The 16,900-nt window shown below is 34.8% G+C and overlaps 1 protein-coding gene across 1 annotated transcript in view; it reads left to right on the top strand.

The window, feature by feature from the left end:
* The window catches only part of LOC143252614 (calcitonin gene-related peptide type 1 receptor-like), a 150,553-nt gene extending 137,307 nt beyond the window's left edge, over window positions 1-13,246 (top strand). The window contains exon 14 of the mRNA XM_076505017.1: window positions 11,515-13,246. Coding sequence (XP_076361132.1) covers window positions 11,515-11,709 — 195 coding nt within the window. The 3' untranslated portion in view covers window positions 11,710-13,246. The remainder of the gene's footprint in view (window positions 1-11,514) is intronic.
* The last annotated feature ends 3,654 nt before the right edge of the window (window positions 13,247-16,900 follow it).

Raw genomic sequence — 16,900 nt, 5'->3', positions numbered from 1 at the left:
TAAATCACATTTACAAATCAATAACTAATTATCTTTCAAGATATTAAATGTTTATCAAGTAGAGAATGTTTTTTACCTAGTTTTCATTCTAACCTTACAATGGGAAATCTCAATAATCGTCTTCTTTTGTAGATACCATTTTAATAAGAAATGTTGGATGAGTAAAATCATTCGCCTTTTCACTTTAATACATCTAAAAAATTAAAAACATAAACTTAGATATTTGATTCAACTTTTGAAACTCTTGACATAATGGTTCAGAGACATTATATAAAAATCTCACACATAAATAACAAGAGTAGTTACACAACCTCTTGCGCATATAAGCCGTTAGAGGGCGCTACACATGTTTGACTTTATTATATCCATATAACTAAGCAAAATAATTCATTTACAAAGGTTATTTTATAATTTTATCTTACATGACTTTTACAAGGGTCGACAGTCTACTTACTCATATCATTATGCAATCAGTGTCTAGATTTAATTATGATTAAACCATTACTTTCACCATAACTTACTGTTTATTGTATTTTAACAAATCTGCTGTTATCCGTTATTTGAATGAGATCACAACTTATGTTTTTATTTTTAATAATATATATTTATTTGTATTACATATGTTTTACAAAGGTAGCAATATTATTAAGGGTTGTATACAGATTTCAGGTACATTCAATTGTGTACATTTGTTTGTTTGTTTTGAATTTAAGCACACAGCAACACAATGGGATATCTGTGATCTGCACACAGTCTGCTGTGCCACTGGGAGGGGGGCCTAACTGTGTACATTTCAAAATGTTTCTTTACTTCCAATGAGCATTGTTGTTCATTAACACCGTAGTGGCATTTCGTGTTCGCTCATCGTGACATGGTGGCCCTGCATAGCCAGGTCGTTACAGTGCTCGACTCGTAAGCTGAAGATCGTGAGCTCGAATGTCCGTCGCTCAAAACATGCTTGGTCTTTCAGCTGTGCGGCGTTATAAAGTTTCGGTCAATCCCACTATTCGTTGGCAAAACAGTAGCCCAAGAATTGGAGGTGGATGGTGATGACTACCTGCCTTCCCTCTAGTCTTACACTGCTAAATTAGGGACGGCTAGTGCAGATAGCCCTCGTGTAGCGTTGCGCGAAATTCAAAACAAACAAACAAACAAACTTTATGGCATGATCAGTTTTGTCTACAATGTTAATAAGCATGATATATACAGTACTGTTCACACACACGCAGACGAATACACACGATCTTAATTTATAAAGACAAAACAGCTATACATTAAAATAATTAGCTGACAATAAATTTTCAACACATATGAGATTTTGTTATACAACGAATTGTAACGCTCTTACTGAATAACAATACTTACCATTTTTTATAACTCTTTGAAACCTGAACTTTCTTCTAGAATAGAGACATATATCACATTTCATAAGAGTCCAAAGCCAAAGCAACGAGTAGAAAATACAAATCTAGTAACATGGTAAGGGTAAACAGAGAAAAGACATTGAAAGGAGAGAAAGATCATCGATAATGTGACTAATGAAAACGGTCGCTCTCGTGTTGACCATTCTATTTTCCTTAAAATAAAAGTTATTTATAAATATTGTCGCTATCTATGTATTTACATTATACTTAATACTGAAAATGAGTTATTTAAACTTTATATAATTTAACAAGGGTCTTGTATGTCACTGAATTTTAAAAGTCAATAAATAATAAACATCTGAAATGAGTGAGATTCCACTATATGATTCAATGTACTGAAATGATGATAGAGTTAGCCATTTCTAATTAAAGTTAATGAGACCAGTTATACGTTAAGATATGTCTTAACTTTAATATCTGTCTATAACAAAATGTGTGAAGTTCAGTCAAATCTCGGTTGTTTTTCAAATATAAATGTCGTATCCCATTCATTATAAATAAACAAACTAATGTGGTTCTACTATATGAAAGAAAGAATGAGGTACCAGCCTATAAAGGTACGTATATTGTTACACTTTTTAAACTTATAAATCTAATTTCTGTGCTTCTTTGACAAAGTAATGTTAGTTTTCAGTCACCTCGTTAATAAATAACGTTGTTATATTTTACTATTTTTCAGTCTGTTAGAAAGAAATGCTGCTGAAATTATGGAAGTGATGGAAAAAATCAAATCCACAGTGAATAATAATCAGTAAGCTAGAAAATATCACAGTTAGGCTAGTGTACTATTATACAACACAAAGAAACATCTGAATCATATCATGCCTATTCTATTACCAACGACCATTACATCACTCTATCAACTTTTGAGAGTATATTGAATATTCATTTTCGGTAGTTCAAGACCCTTTGGAAAAGGAAAACTACATCCAACCAAGGAAGACACCACTGTTACTTCAACAGAGTGGGAAGAATTTATACAGTGGATCTCAAACATTCATGTGGCTGTACAGAATAAAACTGAACAAGATTTCTTTGGAAGCATTGAATCATGTAGTTAGTGTTTCATGTGTTAATCATCGAATCATGTAGTTAGTGTTTCATGTGTTAATAATATCTCCTATTATGTGTTGATTATCACGATATTGATATGTTATTTGATAAGATTGTCTTCATTTTATCAAATTCAGGATGGTAGAATTTATGTGCACAGATTTCTCATTTTGATAGTTCCTTAAACATTACAGTTTATAATTAAAAGTAACTGAATAGATCGATTAAATTATATCATATTAATATGTATAAGTCCAACAAGTGTATTCTATTTTACAAGTACTGAAGAAATAACTGTGTGAAATTGACTATCTTTGTCAAACACAATTTTGCATCATATTAAATCACAATGAATGTATATGGCTCGTATTTGCGATCGGCACTGACAAGAGTGAATGAATTTATTGTTCAATCTATATTTAATCAAATAGTTAAACTTATCAGGTTATATGAATTAAACTTTCTGCAATATACTTTCTTTGACATACAAAATCCATTCTTCATTGTCAGAGTCAACGTATAGTGAATATACAGTTTGATTTGCTTGCAAAATTTATTCTGTAATGATAGACAGTAAACATGATGGATTTATAAAATGTGAAATAAAATACATGTATTTCTTTCTTTTACTATATGAAAAATGAATATTACAGAAATAGAATAACTGGTTTATTTAGTATAAACGAATTTATTATTTGAATTCCTCAAGTGGTGGTCATATGACTAGTGAACAAATTTGAAAACATTAGTCAGTGTCTTATCCTTAAGCGTTACTTTTTACAAAGTTTATTCGATTTTGATTATATACATATTTGTGTGTGAAAATATTAAATAAACATATCTACAGATATTGGTTAGGAATATACACTTTGTGGTGAATACTTATATGGGATTATCATCTCTCTGAAAATCATTTTAGTGAGTGTAAGTTTTATTTATTTATATAAACTATTTTTATTTATACAGTTATATGATTAAATATTTAAATATTTTACGTAATTTGAATATTTGTGATAGTTTACAAGTCTTTACTTACACATTTTGAAGATGGCATATTAGAATGACTCAGGTCAGTTTTAAGCTGTACCGTAACGTGATCTTGATTTAATATTCAGAACGATGGGGGACAGTCAATTTAGTTAGAGATTTCAAGTGCAGTTTATTTTGTAAATTTTCTAAAATAAAGAAACTTTGGATCCCCCGAAGAATAACCCTTATATTTAATTTATGGTGATTTATTTTATTTTACTTATAACAAGCTAGAACATGTATATACCACAGGTATTATTACATTGGACTGTAAGTCACTGTAAACATATTGGATTTATAAAATGTGAAAGACAATATATTTCAACATAAGAAATAACAATTGAAATAATTTCTCGAGAACGTTTTGTTGCTATCACAGTTATTTTACTTATTTTGTTTATTCTTAATGTATTCAGAGTTGGGATGCTTGCACATTATACTTGATAAACCTGATAAAGTTGTTTTTCTCTACAGTATTCCAAAAAGTTTCATTGATAGATGGTTGCTTGGCATTTTATTGCGCAAAGCAACAAGGTTATGTGTGTCAAACACTTGGAATAAACATAAGAATAAAAAGTAAAACTCTAGAAAAATGTAAAATGAAGCAAGTTAAAAGTTAAACAATGCTCAAAAATCAGAAAATAATCTCAAATAGATGTAAAAAAGGTCGATAGCCTATGAAAAGATAAAGCTACAATCACGTTGGACAGTGTCACCATTGCCAATGACGCCACCCAACGTCAGGAATAAACCCATAAAGATGAGTGTCACAAAAATCACACATTGGTGGATCAGTCCCAGATAAAAAGAAAGAGATGAGTTAAAACTCTGACCAATGCGTGGCCTAGGCAAGACAGTTTCCACCTTTCAATCTTTATGAAAACAAAAGTGTCAAAGAACAACAGAAAGTTTGATCTGGAAAAGCTTGTTGTGAAGTTGCTCTCTTCAAAACGACTGCCAATTGGCGTAAAGCTGAACCATAAATCCAGGTCCATAGTACATATATAGGACAGGCACGAATGTGTCTGGGTCAGAGTTGATAGACTCAGTTGCAGTGTCAGTAACCTCATTTGTCTGAATACTGACAGGATCAGTCATCCAGAAAAACTGTACAGAAATGGAATATGTAGAAAAATGGCCCAGTCGTTTTGAATTTCGATGAGAATAAGGTGAGAACTAACGTTAAGCGATTACAGGACCAGTAAACAGCTAAGGTAGTCAGTAAAAACAGTACAATCAGTGTAGTGCTTAACTTTTACATGATCCAAGGCAAGAGAAATGTCATATAATTAGGCAGTAAACACTGAAACTATAGAAGAAATCCTGGGAGCAACCAGCGAGACACAACAAACTATGTCAGAGCTTACTGAGTCCTTTGATATTTAACCATTCACGAAAAGTAGAATTGAAGAATGGTTTAAAAATGTTTGGCAAAACGGAGATGGTACTTCCAATCAGGAGTATCTGTCTTTCTCAGAAAACTCAAAGTGAGGACCGTAATGAGCCATACCAGGTTAGCTGATCACTTGAAGAAGCAACATCATCAAATGACAGACCCAATTCAACCAGCTCTGTCTGGACACAATAGAGGAATGGCAGATCGTTTATTCTGAAAGGGCATAGCCCACTGCAGATGAAAGAAAACCTCATGTGAGTTGCTGTGGTGTGAATTGAAGCTTAGTAGCACATTGTAAAGTATTTTGCAAAAAAATGAAGAGAATGTTCATGGACTCAGCGTACAAGCTCTGGATTAGCAAAGCCCCTGTGTACAACCATAACCCCAGATGGTGAACAAGGGCCAGCATTCTCTAGACTGATGGTGTGGCAGGACCATAAACTAGAGACCCATTGTCCAACTTGGAATATATGAGAGCACAATAGATCTTCAGCAAAGAACATTGGATGTGTAAGAAAGGGCATGAAGGATGTTCAGTGTCCTTGTACTCTTGACACATAGTTGCTTCTTGTGAGAAATGAAAGCATGTTTATGGTCAGAGATAAGCCCCAACAACTTTGCTTCTGAAAAATGGAAAGAGCAACACCACAGAAACTGGGCTTAGAATCAGGGTTTAAAATTTGTTGGTGGAAAAAGTGCATGCAAATGGTCCACTTCAACAAGCGATTTAGGACAGTTAGAAATGGCTGGTCAATAAACCTGTTTGACAACTGACAAGTCATTCACATAGAGTTTGTTTGGAACAGTAGGAGGAAGTTGTTAAATAATGGTAATAATTTTAACACTGAAGAGTGTGATACACAAGACACAGCCCTGAGGGACTCTACATGGACTTGGAATCGTCTCTCATGTAAAAAAATACAAATAAAAATGGATAAGTGGCCATAAAACCTATACAAATGGAGGTCCAGCAAAGTGTCATTCCTTCTTGTAGTGTGGTAAGCCTTATCAGGCTAGAAGAAGACAGAATCAAGATGTTATATTTTGAGGAAAACTTCTTTATTTGAGGTTTCAAGCTGAATAAGGTGGCCCACACTGTAGCATTGTCGACGAAAACCACATTGGGTGGGTGAGAGGAGGTTGTTTGGTCCCTAAAACCAAACAAGACGAGCATTAACTATCATTTTCCAAATCCTTAAAAATAGCTAGTCAAAGCTTAGGGACGATAGATAGAAGAAATGTAGGGTTATTTTCAGTCTTTGATCTTTAAAAAAGGTAGAACAAATAACTTCAACCCTGCATCAGGAAAACGCTTCTCGTGAATGATCCAGTTAAAAATAATCAGAAGCAGAGCAAAAGAGTTAAGAAAGAGATGGAATAGCATCTCATAGTGAATATCAACTGGGCTCAACTGGTACACTGTCATATAACAGTAAGGTTAAGTTTTACAGGTATAAAAGAGTAATTATAATTATAGAAACGATTAACCTCAAAGGTAAAAGATGATTCCCTTGCCTGAGAAAAATAGAAATAATGAAGATGTAAGAAAAGCACTCTCCAAGAGTATCAGGAATGCTCTGCAGGTTAGCAGCTTCCTGACAATTTGAGAGCAAGATGGAAAGGGGACGGGAAAATATTTCTCATTGACCTTTTAAATCTTGTCCCAGATGGATTTGTTATTGGTGATAAAAGAAATGCTTATGGTGAACGTAATCCAAGATTCCCTCTAGCTTTGACAATGGGAAAATGATCACTGTCATTCCTCCACATAAATGAACGAATAATTAAAGGAAACGATTAAATAGATTAATTGCAGTAAAAGTCTGAAAATATGCATAAAAATAGGCAAAGGTACCAGCATTAAAGGTTGTGGTTTGAGAGCATACGCTTCATAGAATGACTTGCCGTCAATATCAGTAACACCCCAGAGGTAATAGTGTCCATTAAAGTGTTCCAAAATGAAAAGAGGGAACAGCAGCTGTTCTGTCAAGGTCTGACTGACTATGTCTCCCTAGGGAACAGGTGAGGAGAACAAACAGTAATGGTATTACCCTTAGAGACACAACCAACAACAGCCTCAAATGAATGTATCACGTGACATAGACAAGGATGGTACGTGCTGGTCAATTAGCAGTGCCACCCTCCATAGATTCGACCATTACACAACCTGTCATTCCTGTATAAAGAAAATCACCAAATTTTGATAGTATTAGACCTTAGGAATGTTTCCTGTAAGGAGAGATAAGGCGAAAATAGGAACCTATCAGGGCCTTAATATTATCCAAATTAGACAGAAAACTCGAAAGCTCCACTGTAACAAAGTAGCCATTTTCATTTAGGTGGAAGATACCTGGGTTGTCAACCCTTCTGCTTTCGACCATGCCATTTGTCTTTATCAGAAGGAGGCCTATCAAGCTCCATGGAACCTGCCCTCGGTCCATTAGATAGATCTCTGACAGAATAAGGAGGATCCAGTGACTGTATGCATGATCAAGTAATGTTTTTTACACTTTGAGGATGAAGACGTTAGACCCGAGAAGTCACCAGAAGCAGTGAAAGGGACAGAGACATGAGTAAACATTGGGTTGTCAACTCATGCAGCTATGGAGGACAAAAACGCTTCACATGGTGTGAGAAATACTCTAATAGAGACACAGAAAGGTCACTCTGCATTCCCACTTTAGAACTGGTATAGTGTTTAGCAGAATATGTGGGCGTCATTGTCTTTGCCACCACAACAAACACACGTCAAATAACCACGATAAGATGCTTTAGAATATCTGAACTGCTGACACCAGACATATCTGAGAGAATTAAAAATATGTTGCCGTGCCCTACAGTTAAGATAACCTGCCTTAACAAAGTAGCATAGGCAGTTGGATATGACGATGTAAACTTCAAAATTAAAATATTGGTTTGCAGCATAATTCTTTTCTTGAAAGTGGAGATATGGCATACAGCAGAAACTCCTTGACCGGAGAAACTGACCAGGATGTTCTTTATATTTCTCTCAAAAATACCTCCTCATGAGAAGTTCAAAGTTGCATGGGGAGTAATCTTAATAAGTATGTCCCCAAGGATCTTTAAATTCAGTAACAGTTCACTCTGTGTTGGTGTAGATATTTCCATCAAGATGTCTTCATGGTACAACTTCTTGACACACTTGGGAAGTCAGCATACCACTTTAACCCCTTCTGAATGAAAAGTGGAGATATTTGCCCTAAGGATTTGTCGTAAAAAGAATGAATAATTAAAAATCGAGGTACAGAAGCTGACTTCAATCATGATGATGTAATAGAATCTTCCAACTGTTTTTTATTGTTTTATTTTTAAGAATTTGGGAATCCATAATTAAAGAATAATGATTTAGTGTCCATTGTCACCACCCACCATGTATTCCCATGAGAGGATATACTATAATATAAACAAGAACAATATAACAACACCAGAGATTCATGAGCACTTTTCCAAAACACCAGTGTCAGATACAATGTTCACAACATCCACTGAGAATACCTAACACTGGTACTCAGTTGACCCTTGCCCAACATAACAAACAAACTGACCTTGTGAGACCCACCTGCCTATAGGAATTCAAAATTAAAATTGTGTGATGAAGAGCCCCAGACACCACTTAATAACCAGGATTCTATTCTCCCCATCACAGATCACCGTGTACGAAAAAGGCGTGGGTGGTTTTTTCATATCTCAGAGAATACAAACTGAAGTCCCTCATCATGAAAAGGAATCCACTACGAGAGATTGAACCTCATCACTTTAACTATTTGGTTAAGTATAGATTGAACAATAGATTAATTCACTCTTGTCAAGGTCCCGGCATGGCCAGGCGGATAAGGCACTCGACTCGTAATCTGAGGGTCGCGGGTTCGAATCCCCGTCATACCAAACATGCTCGCCCTTGGGGCGTTATAATATGACATTCAATCCCACTATTCGTTGGTAAAAGAGTAGTCTAAGAGTTGTCTATGGGTGGTGATGACTAGCTGCCTTACACTACTAAATTAGGGATGGCTAACACAGATAGCCCTTGAGTAGCTTTGCGCGAAATTCAAAATGAACCAAACTCTTGTCAGTGGTGATCGCAAATACGAGCCATATACATTCATCGTGATTTAGTATGTCACAAAAATGATGTATTTGAGAGAGGTCGTCAATTTCACACTGTTATTTCTTCTTCTTTGTTAAATAGGATACACTTGTTGGGCTTATACATATTAATATGATTTAATTTAATAGATCTATTCAGTTACTTTTAATTATGAACTGTAATGTTTAAGAAACTATCAAAATGAGAAATCTGTGCACATAAATTCTACCATTCTGAATTTGATAAAACGAAGACAATCTTATCAAATAACATATCAATATCGTGATAATCAACACATAATAGGAGATATTATTAACACATGAAACACTAACTACATGATTCGATGCTTCCAAAGAAATCTTGTTCAGTTTTGTTTTATACAGCTACATGAATGTTTGAGATCCACTGTATAAATTCTTCCCACTCTGTTGAAGTAACAGTGGTGTCTTCCTTGGTTGGATGTAGTTTTCCTTTACCAAAGGGTCTTGAACTACCGAAAATGAACGTTCAATATACTCTCAATTGTTGATAGAGTGATGTAATGGTCGTTGCTAATAGAAGAGGTATGAGATGATTCAGATGTTTCTTTGTGTTGTATAATAGTACAGTAACCTAACTCTGATTTTTTCTACTTTACTGATTATTATTCACAGTGGATTTGATTTTTTTACACAATTTCTTTTATGCCAGCATAATTTATTTTCTTTAGAATAAAATATAAAATAGTATATAATTAGCAAATCACAGCATTGTTTATCAATACGATGAGTCTGACTGAAACAAACATTATGTCAAAGAAACTCAGAAATTTGATTTATAAACAAAGAAGTATATGTAATAATATACCTTGTTTAAAGGTTGGTTCATCATTCTTTCTTCCATGTAGTAGACCTGCATCAGTCTGATTACACAGGCCCTTGATGGTTTTATTGTCTTAATTTGTATATGTGCTCTACAATAATTTCTGTACATTAAATCCAAAAATGGTATCTAATTTTATACCTCGAGTACAGCATCATGTGTATTTTTACATAAGTGAATCATTTTTATTGAAATCAGGTCACATTTTGTTGTGCTTAAAATGTTGACACCCACTGACTATAGATTTCTCTAGAACAATTGCGACGTGAGAGTTTTATCGATCGTTCTACAACTCACGAGAAACACACCGTTAGTATATAAATAGTTAACAGACCACATAACGTGTCATTTCTGGATGGTATTTGTTTTTGCATGCACATTACGAAATGTTTTTTTTCCTTTCAGTATTATTTATTCATCTCTATGGCAACAGGAGGTTGCATAAATGGCCCAAACATATTATTTTATATTTTTGGTAAATTTGTTGTAAATTTGATCTAAGAAAGAGTTGTTGTTTTTTCCCGGCTTGTTAGAAATCCTTACGTAATAAGAGGGAAATATACATTATTATCTTAATATGTATAGCGAAATTATGGAAAATTCGTTATTAAAACTAAAACAAGTTTGTTGTAGACGAATAATAAAATTAGTATATGCACGAATTTGTAACTGATTTTATCAACACTAGTCACAAACAGCTAACTCTGTCACCATTTAAGCACATGCATATATATTCGTTGTATTCCATAAAGAAATCTTGTATATTTTACATGTTGATTATTTACTTACTCTTAACTTCAGTGACTCAAAAACTAGTTGAAGTATGGTGAACTTTAAATTTATGATCATACACTTGTCCTAGAGCCAAAATACTGCACAATCAATTAACAAAACATTTAAAACCTAAACACCTCTATTCCAGAACCTCACCTGCACGGACAGATGGATGGCATTCACATGTATGGTCCTGAAAAAGAAAGGATAAATATAAAACAATATAAAATAGACTACAAGTTTTAATTAAAATAATATTCAAGGAGGGAAAGAGTGCGTGTGACCCTCCCAGATCTACAAAGGACCTAAATTCTAACAATAACGATGAGTGTAGAAGCTCATTAATGCATGTGGTTAACGGTTTGAAGAGTGTTGAAGGATCTATAGAATTTCTTTTTTCCATGATATTTATTTTATCAACATGTTTTTACATTTTTAAAGAGATGTAGACGTGGACATTTTAATTTCGGAATATTACTAAAATAATAGTTTCTTTTTTGTTAAGCGCGAAGCTACACGATGGGTTGCGCACCGCTAGTATCGAAACCCGATTTGTAGCGTTATAGAGCCATAGAGTTCCGTTGAATAACGAGCCAACGGGGGGACATTAAAGGTTTTAAAGCAATCTTTTTCTCTTGTCAAACCAAAGACTTAGCAGATATAACCGTTTGAAATCTAGAATGTATTTAAAACGTGTGAAACTTTTCTCTCGTTGCATTGTATTTAAATTTAGATCGATTTATATCACAGTCAAGGAGATATAGACATTAACGTTTTGAAATATTAAGAAGTTTTACACTTTCTACTTATCGGAAAATTTGAAACAGTTAGGCGGTTTTTAGATGTGGTGAATTGTTTTGTTTTTCTAGGTTCGCCATCTCTTGAAGAGATCCTATCGCCATTTCAAGCTTAACCGAACACTGGAAGAAACATACAACTCAAACAGGAAACCTTGGTTTTCTATGTCCGTGCAAGCAACATCTGTTTCTGATGGCGGAAAGTCTACTGTCCTATCCATGAACAGCTGTGCTGTGGTTCCACTTAAAAATAAGCTAAGTTTGTAACTCCAGTAACGTTGTAAGAACCGTGGCAGAGTGTGTCAAATTACTAAAAATAAGCTAAGTTTGTAACTCCAGTAACGTTGTAAGAACCGTGGCAGAGTGTGTCAAATTACTAAAAAGTGTCGTTTCTAATGTTAACTTTTGTGAAATCGTGATCACTATGGGAATTTTACTGTATGGTTACTATTGTTATTATAAATCTAAAGTTTGTGGCGATATTTGTTATATTTGACCAACCCCATTGTCGAAATAGTTATCGATGTGTGTTAACATTTTAACATCTCATATAATGTTGGTAAATGTTTATTGTGTTACAATGAGAACTAGCCCCATCGCTACTATCCGTAAATATTTGTTGTTGTTGTTTTTTTAATTTCGCGCAAAGCTACACGAGGGTTATCTGTATTAACCGTTTATAATTTAGCAGTGTAAGAATAGAGGGAAGGCAGCTGGTCATCACCACACACCGCCAGCTCTTAAGCTACACTTTTACCAACGTATTGTTGGATTGATTGAACATTATAACGACCCCATGATTGAAAATGTGAGCATGCGTGGTGTAACGAGGACTCGAGCCTATGACTCTCAGATTACAAGTCGAGCGCCCTAACCACCTGACCATATCAGGTCTACTTTGCGTAATATTTTAGCTACAATTATAAACTATGGTTGAAAATGAGTAAGGAAAGTACTTCCACCTAGTTACGAAAATGTTTCTCAAGTGAGTTTTGTTTTATTTTATCTTATCAGTGAAAAAACTTATATTTTAAAATTTAATATAAAAAATCTATAATTTCTATAAAATCTATAATATTACGAATTATTCATTCGTAATTATCACAATTAACGTTCTTCATACGTTGGTCTTCGATATGCTTGCACTTTAAGTATTTGTTTAAGCTGTAATTTAGGTCATTCTTCTAGACTATTGAAAATATAAGCTGTACATTTTAGGAAGCGTTAAACCTTTTAACCAATACTTAAAGAAAAAATATTATAAACAGCTTTGTAAACTTTCCGTTTATAGCCAAGAAGAACAGTGTTGATTTTTTAACCATAAACTATTACACGGTACAGAAGATTCTTGAAAATTCTTTTAACTCAGGAAATTAACAAAAAGAAATCGTCCATGAGGTTTATCAACCAATTACCTTCCTTCATAAAATATTTAACTTTAAACTGAAGGAAAATATTTATAGTTAACCCATTATGTTCGAAGAATGAGATTTCAGTATTTTAATGTCTTTCTTCATCAGGACTTTATGAAGTCAGGAGTTTCGGAAACACTTTGCTCATTAATTTATTTATTAGATATTAAGTCGCCTCTTTCTGAGCAACCTGAAAAATCAAGTTTTTCAAAGACTACACAACAAGCAACCTTAAAGTGTAATTTATTACATTTTCTCGTCCTGAGATTACTAGACATGTTAATTAGCATTGTAATTTATTAGTTGAGGCTTTTTTTACACAATATATGTATTATAATATAAAAACAGTAAAAATAAAAATAAAACTTATTTCTGTGTTGTTAAATAGAAAGGTTTTATTCTTTTAATTACTGTTGTAAACCTGATGTTCATATTTGTATTCGTATGAGTGTAAGTTTGAAGTTCCTTAATTAAAAAGCCTATGGAGTTGATTCTTTATTAGATTTTTACAACGTCACTAAAACAGAACCAAATAGAAAATCGTCTTACAACCAAATCTTTAACCCGAAACATGTTCACTGCGATTAACCTATTTATATAAATTATGAATCGCATGTGGGATACAATTATTGGTCTAGTCCACTATTTTTATTCCTGGGTTTATTTTCGATGAATCCTTCTCTATACTTTAAAATTACTCCGTGCGTTTATAAATAAATATAACAATAACCAAAAAAAGTGAATAAACAAACACGGGTTCAGATCATAAACTAGTTTTTAAATAATCAACTATTTACTTTAGTCGAATTGCTTAGCATATCCCCGCTAGTACAGCGGTAAGTCTACCGATTTACAACGCTCAAATCAGCAGTTTGATTGTTCACGGTGGACTCAACACATAGCCTGATGAGGCTTTGCTATTATAAAATATATACACTCTTAGTACATCATTATATTTTCAACGAGTATATTCATCTAAAGCAGGTGTGTGCAACATTTTTCGTCGGTGGGCCATATAACCAACTTCATCAATCAAGCGGGGCCACTTAAAAAACAAGCTTATTCGTGTACATGCACAATAAATTAAAAAAATTCTCAAAATGCAAGCAATAATATTTTATATTTTGCATGAGTGATCATTTTAGTGCGACACTTGAAATTTAGAGTCCTTGCAGAGCTTGTCAATATCAGCTTTGACAGAAGTGGTTGCCACTCTTAACTGACTGGTCAAATGTTCATCAGTCAGCTGACTTCTACATTTGGTTTTGATGAGCTTCATTTTGGAGAAAAATTGCTCACAGCAGCAGGTGCTACCAAAAAGGGAGGCAATTCTTTGTGCATGACGGGACAAATTGGGAAACTTTTCACGTACACAGAGTTTGTAAAAGTTTAGCAAACTGTTTTCAGAGAATTTCCTTTTAGTGTCCATGTCAGCCTGCAGTTCAATGAGTTCCATTTGGCAATCATCAGGACTGTCTTCCACTGCCAAATCAAAGGTTGAGCGAACAATTTCAATCTAATTTCAGTTTGTCTGAAATCTGGAAATCTGTTTGCAAACTCATCACGCAGCTTTTGTACACTGGTTCCATATTTGGTGCAATCCAGATTAGGAAATTCCAGTTTCCTGGTTGCAAGACATGTAAAATGGGTCAATATGGCTCTTCTCAACTGAACCTGGAAAAGTTCCAATTTCTTCTCAAAAGCACAAATATGCTCAAACAACTTATTCACAAGTTGACTTTTCCCTTGTAGTTTTAAGTTTAAATCAGACAGATGCTGTGTAATGTCTGTGAGGAATGCTAAGTCATTCAGCCAGTTCTCATTGCTCAAGAAGTCCACATTCTGACGTTTGCTCTCCATGAAGAACTTAATCTCCTCTCGCAGATTCCAGAATCTCTTCAAAGTAGCAGCTCTACTAAGCCAACGTACAGCAGAGAAGTACAAAACATCTGAATACTCACTGTCCAGCTCATCTAAAAAGTTTTAAATTGTCGATGATTTAATCCTCGTGTTCGAATATAATTTACGCATTGGACGACATTTTTCCTGACTTCTGCAAAATCCAGAACTTTGGTGCACAAGCTCTCTTGGTGAATAATGCAATGGCTTACAACTACGTCTTGTGCTCCAATTGCAGTTAGAAATTTCTTGGTGAATCCATTTGTCCTACCTGTCATGGAAGGAGCACCATCTGTTGTAACACCACATAATTTATAAGGATTCAGTTCAAACTTTTCTACAACCTTAAGCACTTGTTCACAAATATCCTGTCCTGTGGTTGTGGAGGAAAGGCTTGCCATATCTAAAACTCTTCGAAAACATCAAAGCCTGCAGTAACAGCTCTGATGAAAATGACAAGTTGGGATGTGTCATTGATATCAGTGCTTTCATCCAAAGCCAGACTGAAAGCTTCACACGAATTCAATCTCTCTTTCAAAGTTTCTTTGATGTCCTCTGAAAGATCTTTGTCCTGCGTGAGACAGTAAAGCGGGAAAGGCTAGTTTGCTCCACCAAATATTTTTCTCTGGACATGCATATTCTGTGAATATTGTTAAACAATTTTAATAAATTCTCCATCACTGAAAGGCTTTCCCTTTTCTGCCATACATTCAGAAAGCTTAAAACTCAGTTTTGTCACCAGTTCTGAATTTTTCTTGAAAGTGGTAAAACACCTTGTTGCTTTTCAATGGATGTTTTAAATGTTCAATTTTGTCCTTTCGTGCCTGACCAACAATTTCATCAAACTGGGAGGAGTGCTTAGTTGCGTAATGTCGCTTAATATTGTACTCTTTCATGACTGCAATTGTAGTTTGACAGACGAGGCAGACAACACCTTGATTATGTGGGACAACAAGATATTTTGTGCACCATTCACTGTTGAATAACCTTCCCTCATCATCAATTTTCGTTTCTTAACTGCTGACATTTTACTAGCCCTGAAATCAAAACAAAAATTATTCTCACGAAAATAGCAAAGTAGAAAAAAACATAGAATTTATTTACACATGGAACCTCTTATGGACAGAAACACATGTTTCTAAACTGACATCCCGATCATAGCCTTCCAGTACTTAAATTAATTGAGAATAGCAAAATACAGTGTGACCTCGCCTATTCGCGGTTCGCCATTCGCGGCCCCCATATTCGCGGGTTATGCGCGAACTGCGTTTTGTAGGTCACAGAGACTGAAAGGGCTTTTCGAGGAGATTTCTGTAGTATTTACTCAATCAAGCCGTTTTTATCAATTGTCGTCTTCACCAAACAAGATTGGACTGCTATTGGCTGACTGCCTCAGCTTCCCCAACAACGCAAACGGCAAAGCACAGCCCGGTAACGCACGGTACAATTTAGTGAAATACATAACAGTATGCAATATTGCTACATTATTACTGCATCAATGAGTATAAGTATCATTAGTGTTTGGGAAGCATTTCATATAGTATATAATCGCATACATATACGTTTTAAAACTGCGTCCAATATTCGCGGTTTTTCGCTATTCGCGGGTGGGTAAAGAACGTAACCACCGCGAATAACGAGGTCACACTGTACATAGAATCAGATGCATCTGAAAGCAAAAATTTTAATAAATTCAGTAAAGTCACAACAATATGCTAAATAATAATCAATTTACCTTCAATCTCTTGTAGTAACTGTAAAAGGTAATAAAATTTTCACTAGTAATGAATGACTGACTGCAGAGGTTAGGGAAAATTGTCGCCAGCGGGCGAAGGCGAGGTTCAGGACATGACGTTGAGTCGTAGACAATAGTGCTAGTGCACGTCACCTATTCATGCCCTAAGGAGGCCGACCAATCGAATTCGGCCTGCTCCTCTCTAGCAAAGATAATTTTAGAAGTTTGTCGAGTCGAAGCCTGGGAATCCCGTAGGATCGATGCTTTTAAAAATATTCCATTTGCGTTGGATTACAGATCAAGCCACATGGTTAGATTACAACAACTAGGGCCACACTAAATGGCTTGGCGGGCCGGGTTGTGGCCCGCGGGCCGCCTGTTGCACACCCCTGATCTAAAGTATGCATAGTAA

Source organism: Tachypleus tridentatus, chromosome 6, assembly GCF_004210375.1.
Source record: "Tachypleus tridentatus isolate NWPU-2018 chromosome 6, ASM421037v1, whole genome shotgun sequence".
NCBI lineage: Eukaryota > Metazoa > Arthropoda > Merostomata > Xiphosura > Limulidae > Tachypleus > Tachypleus tridentatus.
This window is presented reverse-complemented; position numbering and strand designations above follow the sequence as displayed.